General features: G+C 37.4%; 1 protein-coding gene across 5 annotated transcripts in view; it reads left to right on the plus strand.

The window, feature by feature from the left end:
- The window catches only part of LOC128691432 (mitochondrial tRNA methylthiotransferase CDK5RAP1), a 249,894-nt gene that overhangs the window by 141,424 nt on the left and 87,178 nt on the right, over positions 1-21,292 (plus strand). For 3 of the 5 annotated variants that reach the window (XM_070091684.1, XM_070091682.1, XM_070091683.1), the window contains exon 4: positions 17,157-17,283. In XM_070091684.1, coding sequence (XP_069947785.1) covers positions 17,157-17,283 — 127 coding nt within the window. Of the gene's footprint in view, positions 1-17,156; positions 17,284-19,104; positions 19,214-21,292 lie in introns of all 5 variants that reach the window. The other 2 variants (XM_070091686.1, XM_070091685.1) reach the window with 1 other exon arrangement.

Here is a 21,292-nt window from a genome sequence, read left to right on the forward strand (position 1 = left end):
AATAGAGTCAAATTTCATACACATATACATCAAATTTCTAAGAAAATTTCCAAGACTGTAGGCATACTATCGAAGATACGGTACTATGTTCCACAGTCAGCCCTCCTGGCCCTATATCACTCTCTTATTTACCCCTATCTCACCTATGGAATTTGTGCATGGTGCTCAACAACAATTAACCATCTCAGACCACTAATTACCCAACAAAAGGCTGCAGTTAGAATGATAACAAATTCTCACTACAGGCAGCACACTCCACCAATATTCAATACACTAAACCTACTCACCATACAAAACATCCATACTTATTACTGCACCTATTACATACATAGAACACTTAACTCTGATATTAACCCTCCCCTCAAACATCTCCTTGCCAACCTCAACAGAACACATGACCATAACACAAGGCACAGATCACTCTTTGATGTTCCTCGTGTCCATCTCACACTATGCAAAAACTCAATGCACATAAAAGGCCCTAAAATCTGGAATTCATTACCTGTAAATATAAAAGAAACACTACCTGTTTATAAATTCAAGTCTCTTCTCAAAGATTACTTACTCACCCAAAACCAAATAAATACTGAATAACTGAACATTATAAATTGGTAGACAGCAACCACCCAGGGAAGTACTACCGTCCTGCCAGATGACTGTGAAACAAAAACCTGTAACTGTTTTGCATGATGGTAGGATTGCTGGTTTCTTTTTCTGTCTCATAAACACGCTAAGATAACAGGGATATCTTGCTACTCCTACTTACACTTTGGTCACACTTCACAGACACGCACATGCATATATATATATACATACATCTAGGTTTTTCTCCTTTTTCTAAATAGCTCTTGTTCTTTTTTATTTCTTCTATTGTCCATGGGGAAGTGGAAAAGAATCTTTCCTCCGTAAGCCATGCGTGTCGTATGAGGCGACTAAAATGCCGGGAGCAATGGGCTAGTAACCCCTTCTCCTGTATACAATTACTAAAAAAGAGAAGAAGAAAAACTTTATAAAACTGGGTTGCTTAAATGTGCGTGGATGTAGTGCGGATGACAAGAAACAGATGATTGCTGATGTTATGAATGAAAAGAAGTTGGATGTCCTGGCCCTAAGCGAAACAAAGCTGAAGGGGGTAGGAGAGTTTCAGTGGGGGGAAATAAATGGGATTAAATCTGGAGTATCTGAGAGAGTTAGAGCAAAGGAAGGGGTAGCAGTAATGTTAAATGATCAGTTATGGAAGGAGAAAAGAGAATATGAATGTGTAAATTCAAGAATTATGTGGATTAAAGTAAAGGTTGGATGCGAGAAGTGGGTCATAATAAGCGTGTATGCACCTGGAGAAGAGAGGAATGCAGAGGAGAGAGAGAGATTTTGGGAGATGTTAAGTGAATGTATAGGAGCCTTTGAACCAAGTGAGAGAGTAATTGTGGTAGGGGACTTGAATGCTAAAGTAGGAGAAACTTTTAGAGAGGGTGTGGTAGGTAAGTTTGGGGTGCCAGGTGTAAATGATAATGGGAGCCCTTTGATTGAACTTTGTATAGAAAGGGGTTTAGTTATAGGTAATACATATTTTAAGAAAAAGAGGATAAATAAGTATACACGATATGATGTAGGGCGAAATGACAGTAGTTTGTTGGATTATGTATTGGTAGATAAAAGACTGTTGAGTAGACTTCAGGATGTACATGTTTATAGAGGGGCCACAGATATATCAGATCACTTTCTAGTTGTAGCTACACTGAGAGTAAAAGGTAGATGGGATACAAGGAGAATAGAAGCATCAGGGAAGAGAGAGGTGAAGGTTTATAAACTAAAAGAGGAGGCAGTTAGGGTAAGATATAAACAGCTATTGGAGGATAGATGGGCGAATGAGAGCATAGGCAATGGGGTCGAAGAGGTATGGGGTAGGTTTAAAAATGTAGTGTTAGAGTGTTCAGCAGAAGTTTGTGGTTACAGGAAAGTGGGTGCAGGAGGGAAGAGGAGCGATTGGTGGAATGATGATGTAAAGAGAGTAGTAAGGGAGAAAAAGTTAGCATATGAGAAGTTTTTACAAAGTAGAAGTGATGCAAGGAGGGAAGAGTATATGGAGAAAAAGAGAGAAGTTAAGAGAGTGGTGAAGCAATGTAAAAAGAGAGCAAATGAGAGAGTGGGTGAGATGTTATCAACAAATTTTGTTGAAAATAAGAAAAAGTTTTGGAGTGAGATTAACAAGTTAAGAAAGCCTAGAGAACAAATGGATTTGTCAGTTAAAAATAGGAGAGGAGAGTTATTAAATGGAGAGTTAGAGGTATTGGGAAGATGGAAGGAATATTTTGAGGAATTGTTAAATGTTGATGAAGATAGGGAAGCTGTGATTTCGTGTATAGGGCAAGGAGGAATAACATCTTGTAGGAGTGAGGAAGAGCCAGTTGTGAGTGTGGGGGAAGTTCGTGAGGCAGTAGGTAAAATGAAAGGGGGTAAGGCAGCCGGGATTGATGGAATAAAGATAGAAATGTTAAAAGCAGGTGGGGATATAGTTTTGGAGTGGTTGGTGCAATTATTTAATAAATGTATGGAAGAGGGTAAGGTACCTAGGGATTGGCAGAGAGCATGCATAGTTCCTTTGTATAAAGGCAAAGGGGATAAAAGAGAGTGCAAAAATTATAGGGGGATAAGTCTGTTGAGTGTACCTGGTAAAGTGTATGGTAGAGTTATAATTGAAAGAATTAAGAGTAAGACGGAGAATAGGATAGCAGATGAACAAGGAGGCTTTAGGAAAGGTAGGGGGTGTGTGGACCAGGTGTTTACAGTGAAACATATAAGTGAACAGTATTTAGATAAGGCTAAAGAGGTCTTTGTGGCATTTATGGATTTGGAAAAGGCGTATGACAGGGTGGATAGGGGGGCAATGTGGCAGATGTTGCAAGTGTATGGTGTAGGAGGTAGGTTACTGAAAGCAGTGAAGAGTTTTTACGAGGATAGTGAGGCTCAAGTTAGAGTATGTAGGAAAGAGGGAAATTTTTTCCCAGTAAAAGTAGGCCTTAGACAAGGATGTGTGATGTCACCGTGGTTGTTTAATATATTTATAGATGGGGTTGTAAGAGAAGTAAATGCGAGGGTCTTGGCAAGAGGCGTGGAGTTAAAAGATAAAGAATCACACACAAAGTGGGAGTTGTCACAGCTGCTCTTTGCTGATGACACTGTGCTCTTGGGAGATTCTGAAGAGAAGTTGCAGAGATTGGTGGATGAATTTGGTAGGGTGTGCAAAAGAAGAAAATTAAAGGTGAATACAGGAAAGAGTAAGGTTATGAGGATAACAAAAAGATTAGGTGATGAAAGATTGAATATCAGATTGGAGGGAGAGAGTATGGAGGAGGTGAACGTATTCAGATATTTGGGAGTGGACGTGTCAGCGGATGGGTCTATGAAAGATGAGGTGAATCATAGAATTGATGAGGGAAAAAGAGTGAGTGGTGCACTTAGGAGTCTGTGGAGACAAAGAACTTTGTCCTTGGAGGCAAAGAGGGGAATGTATGAGAGTATAGTTTTACCAACGCTCTTATATGGGTGTGAAGCGTGGGTGATGAATGTTGCAGCGAGGAGAAGGCTGGAGGCAGTGGAGATGTCATGTCTGAGGGCAATGTGTGGTGTGAATATAATGCAGAGAATTCGTAGTTTGGAAGTTAGGAGGAGGTGCGGGATTACCAAAACTGTTGTCCAGAGGGCTGAGGAAGGGTTGTTGAGGTGGTTCGGACATGTAGAGAGAATGGAGCGAAACAGAATGACTTCAAGAGTGTATCAGTCTGTAGTGGAAGGAAGGCGGGGTAGGGGTCGGCCTAGGAAGGGTTGGAGGGAGGGGGTAAAGGAGGTTTTGTGTGCGAGGGGCTTGGACTTCCAGCAGGCATGCGTGAGCGTGTTTGATAGGAGTGAATGGAGACAAATGGTTTTTAATACTTGACGTGCTGTTGGAGTGTGAGCAAAGTAACATTTATGAAGGGATTCAGGGAAACCGGCAGGCCGGACTTGAGTCCTGGAGATGGGAAGTACAGTGCCTGCACTCTGAAGGAGGGGTGTTAATGTTGCAGTTTAAAAACTGTAGTGTAAAGCACCCTTCTGGCAAGACAGTGATGGAGTGAATGATGGTGAAAGTTTTTCTTTTTCGGGCCACCCTGCCTTGGTGGGAATCGGCCGGTGTGATAATAAAAAAATAAAAATGTTAAACCTAAAACCCAATCTAACTTTATTATTTTTTAAATACACTACCTAACAGAATCACTACCTAACTGAATGCAACCATATGACCTGTCTTTGTAATACTCACTTGTGCTTTATAGTTATCTGTTTACATTAATGTTTTATCACTGATTTCATCATTGCTTAGTAGCAGCGCTGTATAGTCCTTGTGGCTTAGCGCTTCTTTTTGATTATAATAATAATAATAATCATTGCTTAGTTAATCTTAAGTTAATTTTAAGCCAGCCCGTAATGCTATGCATAGTATAAGTGGCTTTGGCATACTGCTCTTATCTGTATTTTTTTGTACCTCTGTATGTGTGCACAAATTGGAAATAAATAAATAAATAAATAAATAAATCTTTCATAGACCCATCCGCTGACACGTCCACTCCCAAATATCTGAATACATTCACCTTCTCCATACTCTCTCCCTCCAATCTGATATCCAATCTTTCATCACCTAATCTTTTTGTTATACTCATAACCTTATTATTATTATTATATAACCTTATTATTATTATTGTATTATATTATTATATTATTATTATTATTATACGTATTATTACATATTATTATTATTATTAATTATTATTATTACAGGTCCTCCATCACAAATCCGGCATCATTGGGACCTGTAGTGTGCCGGATTACTGAGTTTCGTGCATTACAGAGTGGTTAGGTTATAATTTATTTATTTATTTATTTATTTAAAAATTTGAGCACACATACAGAGGTACAAAAAATACAGATAAGAGCAGCATGCCAAAGCCACTTATACTATGCATAGCATTACGGGCTGGCTTAAAATTAACTTAAGATGAACTAAGCAATGATGACATCAGTGATAAAACTTTAATGTAAACAGATTACTATAAAGCACAAGTGAGTATTACAAAGACAGGTCATATGGTTGTATGCATTGTTGTACATTCAGTAGAATGGAGTATTCTGTTAGGTAGTGTATTTAAAAAATAATAAAGTTAGATTGGGTTTTAGGTTTAACATTTATGTGATATAATTGTGAGAAACATTTAAGATATACAATTTATAAGGTTCAGTTATTCAGTATTTATTTGGTTTTGGGTGAGTAAGTGATCTTTGAGAAGAGACTTGAATTTATAAACAGGTAGTGTTTCTTTTATATTTACAGGTAATGAGTTCCAGATTTTAGGGCCTTTTATGTGCATTGAGTTTTTGCATAGTGTGAGATGGACACGAGGAACATCAAAGAGTGATCTGTGCCTTGTGTTATGGTCATGTGTTCTGTTGAGGTTGGCAAGGAGATGTTTGAGGGGAGGGTTAATATCAGAGTTAAGTGTTCTATGTATGTAATCGGTGCAGTAATAAGTATGAATGTTTTGTATGGTGAATAGGTTTAGTGTATTGAATATTGGTGGAGTGTGCTGCCTATAGTGAGAATTTGTTATCATTCTAACTGCAGCCTTTTGTTGGGTAATTAGTGGTCTGAGATGGTTACTTGTTGTTGAGCCCCATGCACAAATTCCATAGGTGAGATAGGGGTAAATAAGAGAGTGATATAGGGCCAGGAGGGCTGACTGTGGAGCATAGTACCGTATCTTCGATAGTATGCCTACAGTCTTGGAAATTTTCTTAGAAATTTGTTGTATATGTGTATGAAATTTGAGTCTATTATCAAGGTGGATTCCTAAGAATTTTCCCTCTGTTAGCTTTGTGATAGGTGATCCGTTTATCATTATGTTAAGAGGGACATCTGTAGCTCTGTTACCAAACTGAATGAAGTAGGTTTTGTCAATGTTTAGTGTAAGTTTGTTAGTCCTCATCCAGGTAGATATTTTCTGTAATTCGGTATTTACAGTATTGGCTAGCGTGACTGGGCTCGGGTGGGAGAAGACGTATGTAGTGTCATCTGCAAATAGTGTGGGTTTGAGTAATTGCGAAGCATTTGGTAGGTCATTTATGTATAGGAGAAAGAGAAGAGGGCCAAGGACACTTCCCTGTGGGACACCAACTGTAATTGGTTGTGCAGAAGAGTTTGCCCCATTTGCATACACATATTGGCTTCTGTTGCTGAGGTATGACTTGAGGTAGTTGAGGGAGTGCCCTCTTATACCATAGTGTGACAATTTTACGTGGAGCAAGTCATGGTTAACTGTATCAAGCTTTACGTAAGTCAATGAAGATCCCCAGTGGGACTTCTTTTTTCTCTATTGCAGTGTATATATGTTCAAGCATGTGTATAATAGCATCATTAGTATTTTTATTAGGCCTGCATCCAAATTGGCAGGGGTTGAGTATGTTTTGGGAGATAAGGTAGGAGTAGATTCGTTTATGAATTAATTTTTCGAAGATTTTTGAGAGAGGGTGTAAGTTGGATATTGGCCTATAGTTATTCAACTCTGTTTGGTCTCCTCCTTTGTGGATCGGGGTGACCCTTGCTATTTTGAGTACTGTAGGGAAGGTGGAGGATTCAATGGATTTGTTAAAGAGTGTTGCAATGATTGGTGATAGCACTTGTGACACTTTTTTGTATATAAAGGGTGGTAAGGTATTTAAATCTCCTGCCTTGTTTTTTAGCGTGTTGATAATAAGGGAGACTTCGTATGGGTTAGTCGGAGCTAGGAACAGTGTGTTCGGGTAGTTGCCAGTGAGGTAGTCATTTGGTGGGGTATCTGAGCTTGGGATTTTATTGGCAAGGTTTTGTCCTATAGTGGAGAAGAAGTCATTGAGTCTGTTTGCTGTTTCTGTTGGTGGGAGTTGGGGTTCATCTGATTTTGCTAATTTTATTTCGCTATTTCGTGATATCTTTTTTGTTCCTAGAATTTCTGATAGGGTTTTCCAGGTCTTTTTTATATCACCTCGTAAGTTGGATAATCTGTTCTCATAATACAATTTTTTTGCCCTTCTTATCAGGCTGGTTAGGATTGATGAGTAACGTTTTGTTTGGTCTCTGGTTATGTGACCCATTCTGTACTGTTTTTCATATTGGTGTTTTGTATTTATGGATTTGAGAATGCTGGGTGTTAACCAGGGACTGTTCAGTCTCTTAGCTGTCATCTGTTTAGTTTTTTTAGGGCAGTGCTTGTTATAGAGGTATTGGGTCTTTTTTTAGAAAATTATTAATACATTCGTCAATATCTGTATAGATTTCTAGCTCAGTGTGCCAGTCAATGTTTGCTACTGCTGTTGTGAAGTTATTAATGGCTGCCTCATTGTGAAGTCTGAAGGTGACTTTAGTAGTGTCTTGGGGTAATTTACCAAGAGTTGTTATGAGAAAAGTAGGGTAGTGGTCTGTGGTATTATCTGTAATTATGCCTGATTTTAAAGGGGATATGGTGTTGGTCCAGATGTGGTCAAGTAGGGAAACACTAGTCTCTGTAACTCTTGTAGGTTTTGTTACTGTTGGTAGCAACATACAGTTACTCATTGTGTTTGTGAATTCAGTAACGTGTGGGTCCTGGTCTTGCAGGAGATTTATATTGAAGTCACCTGAGAGTAGTAAGTGATCTTTGTTCATGCGTGCATCAGTTATCATACTTCCTAGGTTTTGACTAAATTGGCTAATGTTTGACTGTGGAACTCTGTAAATGTTTATCAATGTGAGAGGTTTTTGTAGGTATTTGGATTTGAATTTGGCTATTATATATTCCCCATGTTCATCCCTTGTGCAAGTATTAGTGATACATTCTAGTTGGTCTGAGTAGTATATGGCTGTGCCACCCCCTTGTTGGTCTGGCCTACAGTTGTGTATGGCTGTGTAACCAGGAATGGCATAGACATCTGTACTATCAGGCTTTAGCCAGGTTTCAGTTAGTGTAATGATGGACATATTGGCATGTAAGGAATTTAGTAATGCTATGAGGTCATCGTAATGCTTGCTTAAAGATCTGATATTGTAGTTAAAGATAGTTATGTTGTTGTTGGCACTGAGAAGTGCCTTTGATTGTTCTGCAGTGTAGTAATTACAGTAACTGTTTGATTCATTTAAGTCATTAAATAAGAGGTTGGTATCAGGATCAATGCTTGTAATCATAAGATTTGTAGTGAATCTATAGTTAGAATTAAGTATAAAACAAAGTAAATAGTCTTAAGCTAAAAAATAGCACCTGAATTATTTAACAAATGTAAAATAATGAGCTAAGGTAGTTTTTTTTTTTTTTTTTTTTTTTAAGCTAAAATAAAGGAGACAATATAAAAGGGACTAATACAAATAAAGTGATAATCAAATAATGGAGCTTGGGAATATGATAGTAGGTAGTACTATAAAGGTAATTCTTTAAAGTTAGAATTATAGTATAAAATAATAATATAAAAGGGACTAATGTAAGTTGTGGTGAACAATAAAGTGGTAATCAAATAAATGAGCTTTGGAATATAATGGCAAAATTGTGAACTTATTCTACTTTAGCACCTGAGAATAGCACCTTGATTATTTTAACAGTTGTGAATGTATAAACTAGGGTAGTTATATAAAGCTAAAATAAAGGAGAAAATATATAAGGGACTAAAATTAAGTAATGGTAAACAAAGTTAAATGGACAGGTGGTCACTATGAAATAATATTGGTTTAGGAGTAAGATCTGATTTGTAATATTAAATAAATTGAGCAGTTTATTGCACAATAAAAGTAAAAAAAAATGAGGTAGTTGGTACTAGCTAGCAAAAGATAGTTTTGGTACTTGCAAAAAAGTAATTGGAATATACACTAATTGCATACACAATGAAAAGTGACTAAAAAAACAAGTAGTGATAAACAAAATTAAATGGACAGGTAAGAATAATGAATATTATTAATTTGGAGTAAGATTTGACTTGTAATTTAAAATTATGAGCAATTAATAGCAGTAAGAAAGAAGTATAGAGTATTGGAGGTATTTCATTAGCTAGTGATGAAAAATAATAAAAATAATAATGTACAATATAATAGTAACGTACACTATATGCACCACACGTATATATGTATTAAGGGCACTTATCTAATCTGTTACAGAAATGTCAGCTTTTCTAAGGAAGGTAGAGAAATCGTGTTCATTTGAGATAGTATATTGTTGTCCTGTTGATGTTTTCCTTACTAGTATTTTCCCATCTCGCGTGAAACACTGATGTATTTTGTTTTCCTGTTTAAGTTTTCTCAGCCTGAACAGAAGGTTTTGACGTTTTTTTGTTAGACACTCATTTATGTACACTCCATTTTTCATTGTAATTGCTGATTTAATTAAGTCCTTTCTTTTATCGTATGAATGAAGTCGGATCATTATACTGTGTTTACTTCCTGGTTTTCCTAGCAAACGTGTTTCTTTGATTTCATTGTTTTGCACGATGACTTGTACGTGGTTCTGTATTATCCTGATAGCAATTTCTTTGCACTGTGCTTGTGTTATGTCACTAGGAATGTGTGGACTGTTTATTATTACTGCATCAGACAACTTATCTTGTTCAGTTTTGTCGTCTTGGAAATCAAGGTATTCATTTAGTCGAGTGTGCATGTTCTGATTCCAGTCCTTGATTGCTTCTTCAACCTTCATATTTATTGTTGTTATTTGCTCAGTGTGACTGGCTATAGCTGCTTTTAGAGTATTTTCTGTGTCAACACTTCCCGATGTAATCTTCTCTTCAAGGTTTTGGATCTTATTCTCGAGGTTGGTTATCTTGGATTCTCGTCGCTCGAGTGTTGCTTTGATATCTTTGATTTCATTTTCTAGAGCAACGATGTAGTCCTTGATATTGTCAGGAATAATCATACCTGAGTTATCATGGGTGAATCCTTTGAAGGGAGTGGAGTTGGAGGGGGAGTCAGCCATGTATGTTGTTGTTGTTCCTTGGGTGGCGGCGGTGAGGGGGGTTGATGATACACTGGCGTCCTGCTGGGTAGACAAGTTGAGTTCTAGGGTCCTTGCTGTTATTCTTTTATTACTGGTGTTGTTTCTTCTGCGATATCCTTTCATAGTATCACTGAAGTAGATACTGTGTAGCAATGGAGGAGAAGGCTTGTTTTCTCGGAGCTTGGGTTAAGTGATTGTCTGGCAGCGGAGGCAGTGTTTGGGTTAGCAGGGCTGTCTTCCTTAGATCTTCTAATTTTGTCAAGATTTGGGTTACATTCTTAGTATTCTTGGGTCATGTTGTGGTCTACGTGGGTTCATGTAGTTGAACTTTCACTTTAGGCCATCACAAGTTTTGTTGAGCGATGTTTTTTTGAGAAAGAAGAGCTGGTAGGATACCGTTGCTGCCGCTGCTGTCCTAGTACATCAGAAACCCTGTGTTAGACACCACAAACACTGTTTAATGTTGACTTTATCACAACAACACCAACAACACAAGTTGTTGTTGTTGAGGGTTTTCGTCGTACTAGTACGTTTTACGTGTAGGGGTTTTTGACATACTAGTACGCATAAATTCTAGCGGCCTCAAATCTAGTGGGAGAAAGCTGGTAGGCCTTCATATGAAAGAATGGGTCTATGTGGTCAGTGTGCACAGTCGTAAAAAAAATCCTGCAGCACACAGTGCATAATGAGAAAAAAAAAACTTTGACCATTTTTTTGGAATAAATCAGCGACTTTGCAGTGTATTTTCGTATGGTATTTATTGTTGTATTCTAGTTTTCTTGGTCTCATTTTATAGAATGGAAGACATATTACAGAAATTGAGATGATTTTGGCTGGTTTTACAAAGAAAGGTGCCTTGAAATTGAGCTCAAAGTAGCAGAAATGTTCGATTTTTACCAAACTTCAAAAGTAAACAAATCGTGCCAAGCGTGCAATACACGTCAACTGGTGAGTCTAATATTCTTTCACAAGTGCACCAATAATATTTATACCATTTTTTACACTAATGCAGTAGTCTGCATAACAGTAAATCTTATATTTTTTGTGAGAATAAAAATTCAAAATGGAAAGCAAAAGAATATAAGAGAGGCCTTGAGACGTGACTAATGACTAGAGGAAATGTCATTTTAGTGCCAGGAATGTCTTTCTTGTTTATTCTGGACCCTATTCGGAAATTGGTATCTTTTGAAATTTGTGTGAAATTGGCAAAATTGCTAAATTCTGACCACTGTATTGGATAGTTGAATTTCATAAATGGGTGGTTTCTTGCACCCATTCGATAGAAAAAATGGAGTTTTAGCGAAATATTCATGTTTTTTGTCGACTAGTACAGCAAAATTGGCCGAAAATGGGGCTCTAAGTGGGCAAAATCGCCGATGCGTAAACATCGCCGAGACCGCTAACTTTGCGAGAGCATAATTTCGTAAGTTTTCTATCAAATTTCAAACTTTTGGTGTCTTTATGATCGGGAAAAGATTCTCTATCTTTTGATAAGAGAAAATAATTTTTTTTTTTTTTAAATTTGGCCGACCCTGAGAACGAGTTTCGGAGAGGGCCTGTCGACCCTCAAAGGGTTAATAAAATTAACCAACTTGACTTACACAGTTCATTGAACATCGGCAAAAATCGAACATTTCCGCTACTTTGAGCTCAATTTCAAGGTACTTTTCATCATGAAAGCAATCAAAATCATGTCTATTTCTGTAATATGTCTTCCATTCTATCAAATGAGTCCAAAAAATGAAAATACAACCATAAAAAGCATACGAAAATATACTGCAAAGAGGCGGCTAATGGCTGAGAATAGAACTCCCTTATTTATCGTCCGTCTTTTTTATTTTTGTTGTACGTTAAGAAGCATCTTTCCATCATACATTGCCCAAGTTTCAATGAGATAGCCCAACAAACAACTGAGAAAATAAAATATTTACCAAAAATCATATATGGCAAGGCCAAGCTAGGTACTGGAAATAAGTCACTTTTCTGGGTTATCCTAGGTTCTCTATACATACACTGCTATGTATGATAATCTGTGTAACTGTGTTTGTGTATACCTGAATAAACTTATTTACTTCTTGTCTGTCAACTGAGTACAAGAAACCACCCATTCACTTATTTCAACTACCCAATAAAGTGGTCAGAAATTGGCAATTTGGCTGATTTCACACAAATTTCAACAGATGCCAATTTCAAAATAGGGTCCAGAATAAACAATGCAGACATTCCTGGCACTAAAATAACATTTTCTCTGATTATTAGTCATGGCTGCATGCCACTTATATTACTCTTGCATGCCATTTGGAATTTTTATTCACAAAAAAAAAAAAGATGATTTACTGTTATGCAGACTATACTGCATTATTGTAATAATTGTATAAATAATATCAATCCATTCTTGACTCCGTATTGGAATTTAGACTGGCAGGCAGACAGGTATTGGACGGTGACGTCATTTGTTTACTCTTGAGCTTCGCTAAAGAATAGAACATTTTCGCTACTGTGAGTGCAATTTCAAGGTACTTTTCATCATGAAAGCAATCAAAATCATATCTATTTCTGTAATACAGTGGACCCCCAGTTAACGATATTTTTTCATTCCAGAAGTATGTTCAGGTGCCAGTACTGACCGAATTTGTTCCCATAAGGAATATTGTGAAGTAGATTTGTCCATTTCAGACCCCCAAACATACACGTACAAACACACTTGCAAAAATACACTTACATAATTGGTCGCATTGGGAGGTGATCGTTAAGCTGGGGTCCACTGTATATCTTTCATTCTATCAAATGAGACCAAAAAAATGAGAATATAACCATAACAACGATACAAAAATATACCGCTAAGTGGCCGCTAATGGCTGAGAAGTGAACTCCGCTATTTATGGTCTGATTTCTTTCATTTTTGGTGTACGTTAAGAAGTATCTTTCCATCATACATTGCCCAAGTTTGAATAAGATAACCCAACAAACAACTGAGAAAATAATAATAATAATATAATAATAATCATAATAATAATAATAATAATAATAATAATATCTTTATTTACTACATGTACATGTACAAGGTATACAGGCCTAGCTGACATCAGTGACATACTACTGTATAGAAAGGCACTTGTTATGCTGAGTAGTTCAAGAAAATTAGGTCAGTGTCCCAGGATAACACCCACACTAGTCGACTAACACCAAGTTACCCATTTACTGATGGGTAAACATAGACAACAGGTGTAAAGAAACATGCCTAATGTTTCTACCCTGGCTGGGAATCGAATATTTACCAAAAATCCTATATGGCTAACCCAAGCCAGGTACCAAAAATAAGCCACGTTGTCTGACTTTTTGGGTTATCCTAGGTTCTCTACACATATGCTACTATGTGTAATAATCTATAGAGAGAAAATAACTTTTTTGTTTCATGTTTATGGTGGAGTACGAGTGTATATCATAGTTAGCCCTGTGCTATACTCCGTTTTCTCTAATATAAGCCCCCAAGACAAGGATAGGAGAATGGTATTTGTTTACCATATCCTCTTTGTAACTCTGTCGAACTGCTCGGTATTATGCCAAATATTATTCATTCTGGAGTATTTAACATGTTTTATGTTATTTATATTGTTTATTATGTCACATTAGATCAATTGTGATAGGCAAATAAGCTGTAGTGCTGATATTAGCGTAATAATAAAGCATATTCTCCTGCTTCATGAGACTGAGTTCATGACAACCAACAGTGGCTTCAAAGCCACCATTATCTTTAATGGATAATGTACTGTGTAGGTGCTTTACATAATGAGAAGCATTTCTTTTATTCATTGGAACCATGGCTAGGGCTAAAAGTAAGCAGGTTAAAACAATAAATGGAGAAAAAGAAATTGGAATGACTTATGCAGCAAGTACCAGCAGGTTGGTGTGGCGACCCTGGAAATTTGAAATTATGCTAGCCAAAATTAGTGCCGAATAACTGAAGGAACCGAATAACTGATTGCTGGATTTGTGATGGCGGACCTGTATTATTGTATTATTATACTATTATTATTGTACATATTATTATACATATTATTAGTATTAATATTATTATTATTATTATTACAATATAAATAATTTATAATTTTTATTCACACAAAAAATATAAGATTTACTGTTATGTCTTGTTGCAATAATTGTATAAATAATGTCAACCTATTCACGACTGCATATTCAAATCAAATCAAATCAAATCAAAGTTTATTCTCTATAAGGATTACAATGCGGGGTTTACAGATTTTGGTTATTGTGTGGTTTACATGTAATAAAATACTAATTGCAGAGGGGGTCACTAGAACACCTAGCAACGCTAGGCATTTTGGGCAAACTTAGATTAATTCTTAACTCTAAATTATTAAAAATTGTGGAGTAAGTTGACTAAATACTAAGTGACTAAGTACTAAGTGACTAAATACTAGTTTGTGAATGATTTTGTTTTGGCACAATACATAGTTTCTATATTGGAGTATCACAGGCAAACTTGTGACTAGTTAGGAATCATTATTTTAAGATTAAGATACGTATTTCTATGCTTATAGTCAAATGGGTGAGTGAGTGTGTGTAAGTGTGAACCACAAGGTGATTTTTATGTAGTTAGTTGATGGGGTGTATCAGGGAGATAAGATGTTTTCTAACGGTAGTTTTGAAGGTGATGAATGTGTCTGCAGTTCTAGAGTTTTCAGGGCCTTTGACATAAAATAATGAATCCTATGATACTCCAATACTGAAACTATGTACTGTGCCAAAACAAAAGCATTCACATTGCTAAACTCACAAACTAGTATTTAGTCACTTAGCCATAATACCAACTTACCTCATAATTTGTAATATTTTAAAATAAAGAATTAAACTAAGTCTGCCCGAAATGCCTAGCCATGCTAGGCGTTCTAGTGGTACACTCTGTAATCATTATTTAACTACATGTAAACCACACAACAACCAAATTCTGTAAATTCAACATTGTAATCTTTATAGAGAATAAACTTTGAATTTGAATTTGAATACATTGAATTTTTGTATAGATTTAGTCAGACACGGGGAATGTCGTAGAGATGTTTGTGTCTGGTGTTATGCTTGTGGGTCCTGTCACAACTATCAAGAAAGTGCTTTAGGTCAAAGTTAATATTGGAATTTAAGGTCCTGTATATGTAGATTGCACAGTAGTAAGTGTGGATGTTCTGAACAGGGAGTAAGTTTAGATCTATGAAGAGTGGGGGGGGGGGGTGGCCAGGGATGGGATTTAGTGATTATTCTTACTGTGGCTTTTTGTTTGGTTATTATTGGCTTTAGGTGTTTTGCTGCAGTTGATCCCCAAGCACAAATAGCATAGGTGAGGTATGGATAAATGAGTGAATGGTATAGTGTGAGAAGGGCATTTTGCGGCACGTAGTATCGTATCTTGGAGAGGATCCCAACTGTTTTAGATACTTTTTTTTATATGTATTGGATATGGGTGCTGAAATTCAGGTTGTTCTCAAGGTATAGGCCTAGGAATTTGCCCTCATTATGTCTGGCAATTAGAGTGCTGTCAATCTTAATGTTTAGTTTTGCAGCACCTGCTCTGCTACCAAACATAATATAGTAGGTTTTGTCATTGTTAAGTTTAAGTTTATTGGCTGTCATCCAAGTTGATATTTTGAGCAGCTTCTCATTAACAATGGTGTTGAGGGTAAACCATACCCCCGGCTGGGATTGAACCCGCGGTCATAGAGTCTCAAAACTCCAGCCCGTCGCGTTAGCCACTAGACCAGCTAGCCACAATAAGATTCATGAATCTTATTGTGGCTAGCTGGTCTAGTGGCTAACGCGACTGGCTGGAGTTTTGAGACTCTATGACCGCGGGTTCAATCCCGGCCGGGGGTATGGTTTATTTGCAATCGTGTCATTACGATTTCTTGAGTCGTGTTGAGGGTGGCAAGATTAGGGTGAGAGATGTCATAAGTCATGTCGTCAGCAAAGAGAATGGGTTTCAGGTTTTGGGATACGTTTGGAAGATCATTGATATAAATGAGGAAGAGCAGGGGTCCAAGGACACATCCCTGTGGAACTCCAGTATCAAGTGGCCATGTTGATGATGCTGTGTCTTTAATGGTGACATACTGATACCTATTAGTAAGGTAGGATTTAAAATATGCAAACACATGGCCTCTTATACCATAATGGTCAAGTTTGTGGAGTAGGATGCCATGGTCTACTATGTCAAAAGCTGATGTCATTTGTTTACTCTTGAACGTAGTCAAGCAAACGAACATTTCTCCCTCGATGAGCTCAATTTCAAGGTACTTTTTGTCGTGAAAGCAATCAAAATCATATCTATTTTTGTAATATATCTCCCATTCTATCAAATGAGACCAAAAACACGAGAATACAACCATAAAAACACATGAAAATACCACTAAGGGGTGGCTAATTGCTGAGAAGTAAACTTCATTATTTATGCTCCGATTTCTTTCATTTTTGGTGTATGTTAAGAAGCATCTTTCCATCATACATTGCCCAAGTTTTAATAAGATAGTCCAACAAACAAATGAGATACAATTCCCTAGATCAAGAGCAAGAGCCGCTCACCAGCATCAAGAAACCTCCCTCGAGGTCTGCTTGCTTATGGAAATTTTGCTTGCGTATGGAAGCAAAAAATCAACCCATCGTCTGCTAGTACAGTGGACCCCCGGTTTACGATCAGCTCCCAATGTGACTAATTATGTAAGTGTATTTATGTAAGTGCGTTTGTATGTGTATGTTTGGGGGTCTGAAATGGACTAATCTAATTCACAATATTCCTTATGGGAACAGATTCGGTCAGTACTGGCACCTGAACATACTTCTGGAATGAAATGCTAATATCGTAAACCGGGGGTCCACTGTATTTGGAAAAATGCGCACATGGATGCGCTTGCAAGTAGAGGTTCCACTGTACTACTATTATTACTGCTTCATGCTGTGCAAATCCTTCAAAGTACTCATCAGTACAGAATAGATGATAAAATATATCATTTATTTTCCACTCTGTGCATTGCTTAATTAATTTATCTAAATTTTGTATGATTTTATTGTGATGATTTTATTGTGAAGTATTTATGATTGCACGTGTTTAATCCTGACTCTCTTTTTTTTCAGTATTCGTGAAAAGACACAAGCTCACCGTAAACTGATAGATGATGTTCCTCATCCTGTCAAACTTGACCGTTTACAGAGGATGATTAAAGTATTCCGTAGTGAAGCAACTGTGATAAATAAGTCTCAGGTGAGAAGCTTTTAATTTAGTTAAGCTTAGAGTAAAGGTAACATTAATATGATTGAAACCAATCATGGTAATGATGGTCATGGGAAAGTTTTTAAACCTGCAAGGGTCAGCGAGCAAACAGATTACGAGAAGTGTGAGCTCCGACGAGGAAGGTACGAGTGTGTGCACCCTGCAACATAGGTGGGTGCGTACACTCTCAACTCCATCCCTTGAAAGAGTTCATATTAGTGTAGTTCATCATGTTAGTGTAGTTCATCATGTTAGTGTAGTTCATCATGTTAATGTAGGTCAGAGAGATTAACTTTACTACACCAGATGAACCTCACATACAGCCTATAGACATGGCCAACAAACTTAATGTCTTCTTCTCTACTGTAGGATCAAAGTTAGCTAACAAAATCCCAAACTCAAATACATGACCAAAAGACTACAAAACAAATAAACAAAAGTACAGTAATTACCTGTTAATTACCCAAATACTCTATATCAAGCCCCGACAAATTCTACTGAAGTCTCATTCATCATTGATTCATTAAAAAACAAGACAGGAGACCTAAATAACTTACCACCACTCATGTATAAACAAGCAACTCATATTCCATCATCCATTATTGTAACACTGTTTAACAAATCTGTTGAATCTTCAACCATCCCATCCATACTCAAAACAGCAAGGGTTATCCCAAACCTCAAAGGAGGTGCTCCATCTGAATCCAATAACTATAGACCTATATCAAACTTGTTCTTTCTAAAATCTTCAAAAAAATAATACACAAATGACTTTACTCCTATCTAATATCCCACAACATACTAAACCTCCTGCCATTTTGGGTTATGCTGAAAAAAAATACGAATGATGCTATTATACAGATGCTCAAACTACTATATATAGTCCTTGAAAAAAATTAATATCCTCTGGGGCTCTTCATAGACCTACAGAAAGCATTTGATACAGTGGACCACAATCTCTTGCACCTAAAACTAGAACATTACAGTGTCAGAGGACATTCCCTTGATTACCTAAAATCTTATCTGAGCATGTATGTATACACAAATGGCATTACCTCCACTACTTAGCCTGTAATTGTTGGAGTGCCCGAGGATAGTGTCCTTGGCCCACTACTCTTTCTTATATACAGATATACAGTGGACCCCCGAGTTTTGTGATAATCCATTCCAGAGAGTCTGCCGAATGACGAAATTGCTGAATGGCGAAACCATTTTCCCCATAAGAAATAATGGAAATAAAATTAATCTGTTCCAGACACCCAAATATATTATTTTTTTTTTTTTTTTCAAATTAAATAAAGATCTACATACAGAAAACAGTGAGATATCAAGTACATACATATATAAAATAATAATAACATTACACTTACCTTTACTGAAGACTTCTGGGTGGATGGAAGATGGGAGAAGTGGATAGGAGGAAGGTGTACACTATTGTTTGGAAGGGGAATCCCCTTCCATAAAGACTTCAGGTACCAAGTACTTATCCAGGGTTACTTCCCTTCTTTGTTTTTTAACGACTCTGGGAACAACTTGAGAGTCACTGGCCCTCTGTAGCACAAAATATCTGTCCAGAGAGCTCTGTTTCTGGCATTTCTTTAAGATTTGTCTGAAGTGCGACACAACACTGTCATTGTACATGTTGCCAACATGGCTTTCAACAGCTTTGTCAGGGTGAAGTTCATCCATAAATAATTGCACTTCAGTCCACTTTGCACAAATGTCCTTAATCTTTGAAGAAGGCACCTTCCTCCATCTCTCTTCCTCCTCCTCTGCAGCAATTTCCTGAGCTGTGGTCTCTTGCTATTGCAGATGAAGGTCTTGCAGCTCTGCAGCTCTGCAATGGTTAGCTCTTCATTGTGGTCCTCCACCAACTCTTCCACATCCTTGAAACTCGCATCCAACCCCATGGAATTCCCCGGTGAGACAGTACTTTCCACATCTGGCATAGGCTCCTTAGGGTCAACCCCAAACCCTTCAAAATCCCTCTCTTGTACACATTGTGGCCACATTTTTCTCCAGGCAGAATTCAGAGTTCTGCAAGTCACTCCCTCCCAAGCCTTACTTATAAGGTTTATGCAAGTGAGGGTATTGAAGTGATCTTTCCAGAACTCTCTTAGGGTCAGTTCAGTGTCTGAGGTCACTTCAAAGCACTTTTGAAACACTGCTTTGGTGTACAGTTTTTTTGAAGTTTGAAACGACCTGCTGGTACATGGGCTGGGGGAGAGGAGTTGTATTAGGGGGCAAGAACTTCACCGTGATGAAACTAAACTCCTCCACCATTTGCTCTTCCAAGTCTGGAGGACGAGCAGGAACATTGTCCATTACCAGAAGGCACTTGAGTGGCAGTTTATTTTCCAGAAGGTATTTCTTCACACTGGGGCCAAACACTTCATTAAACCAGTCAAGGAAAATTTCCCTTGTGACCCATGCCTTACTGTTAGCCTTCCACATCACACACAAATTACTCTTGGTGACACTGTTTTTCTTGAACACTCTGGGATTTTCAGTGATACACCAGTAAAGGCTTCACTTTGCAATCCCCACTAGCATTACTACAAAACATGAGAGTTAGCCTGTCTTTCATAGGCTTGTGTCCTGGGAGTGCCGTTTCCTCCTGCGTGATGTAGGTCCTCCTTGGCATTTTCTTCCAGAAGAGGCCTGTTTCGTGACAATTGAACACTTGTTGGGGTTTGAATTCTTCAGTGTCTATGTACTCCTTAAACTCCTGTACAAACTTTTCAGCTGCTTTTTTGTCAGAACTGGCAGCCTCACCATGCCTTACCACACTGTGTATGCCACTACGCTTCTTAACCCTTTGACTGTCGAAGGGCCCAATCCTGAAGTTGCTCCTGGTGTCGCAAAATATTCGAAAAAAAAAAAAATTATTTTTTCTTATGAAAATGTTAAGATTATTTTTCTGATTGTTTTAGTCCCAAAAAATTTTTTTTCCCATCAGTACTTACCGAGATATAGAGGCATGAAGTTTGCAGAAAATGAGCCGCGTATGGCAACAGCGGCGACTGCCGCTCACCCGGTAAACTTTGGTTTACTTGTATTTGAAGGTTTGTTGTTTTTTTCACTATTTTATTTTTTTACATAACTTATGTGGCCTGTGAGACCAAAGTAAGGTGCAATGTACATATATACACTCGTTGTATACAACACAATAAGCACACAAACATAATTATCAATATATTGTTTACAAAACTTGTTTACAAAAACAAACAATACAAAAAATTTTTTATTACTATTGTTCTATAATATATATACCAATATACAGTCACTGAACATACTCCTAGAAGTTCTGCAGCTTGTGGAACTCTGTGAAACATGGTGTCATACACAGTGGTGTTTTACACTCTTACACATAAAACATGGTGTCATACACAGTGGTGTTTTACACTCTTACACATAAAACATGGTGTCATACACAGTGGTGTTTTACACTCTCACACATAAAACATGGTGTCATACACAATGGTGTTTTACACTCCTCACACATAAAACATGGTGTCATACACAGTGGTGTTTTACACTCTCACACATAAAACATGGTGTCATACACAATGGTGTTTTACACTCTCACACATAAAACATGGTGTCATACACAGTGGTGTTTTACACTCTCACACATAAAACATGGTGTCATACACAGTGGTGTTTTACACTCTCACACATAAAACATGGTGTCATACACAGTGGTGTTTTACACTCTCACACATAAAATCAGTGTGTGTGCATTTTTGTTGAATTTTTTTTTTATGTGCAAAGACAAAACACCTCGTCTGAGCAGTTTTCTTCAAAGTATTAGCAGGCAGTTGTGTTATGTAGCTATCCTAGGTAAATGGTCGTGTGTCATCCTTCCTTCCTAATTTCCTTCATTCCTTTCCTTCCTGGAGGCTACCTGGAGGGCATTCCACCTCTCTTCCTACATTCCTTCATCTGTCCTTCATTACTTTTTTCCTTCCTTTCGTCTAGTCCTTCCTTCATTCCTGCC

The sequence above is a fragment of the Cherax quadricarinatus genome, chromosome 36, assembly GCF_038502225.1.
Source record: "Cherax quadricarinatus isolate ZL_2023a chromosome 36, ASM3850222v1, whole genome shotgun sequence".
NCBI classification, from domain to species: Eukaryota; Metazoa; Arthropoda; class Malacostraca; order Decapoda; family Parastacidae; genus Cherax; species Cherax quadricarinatus.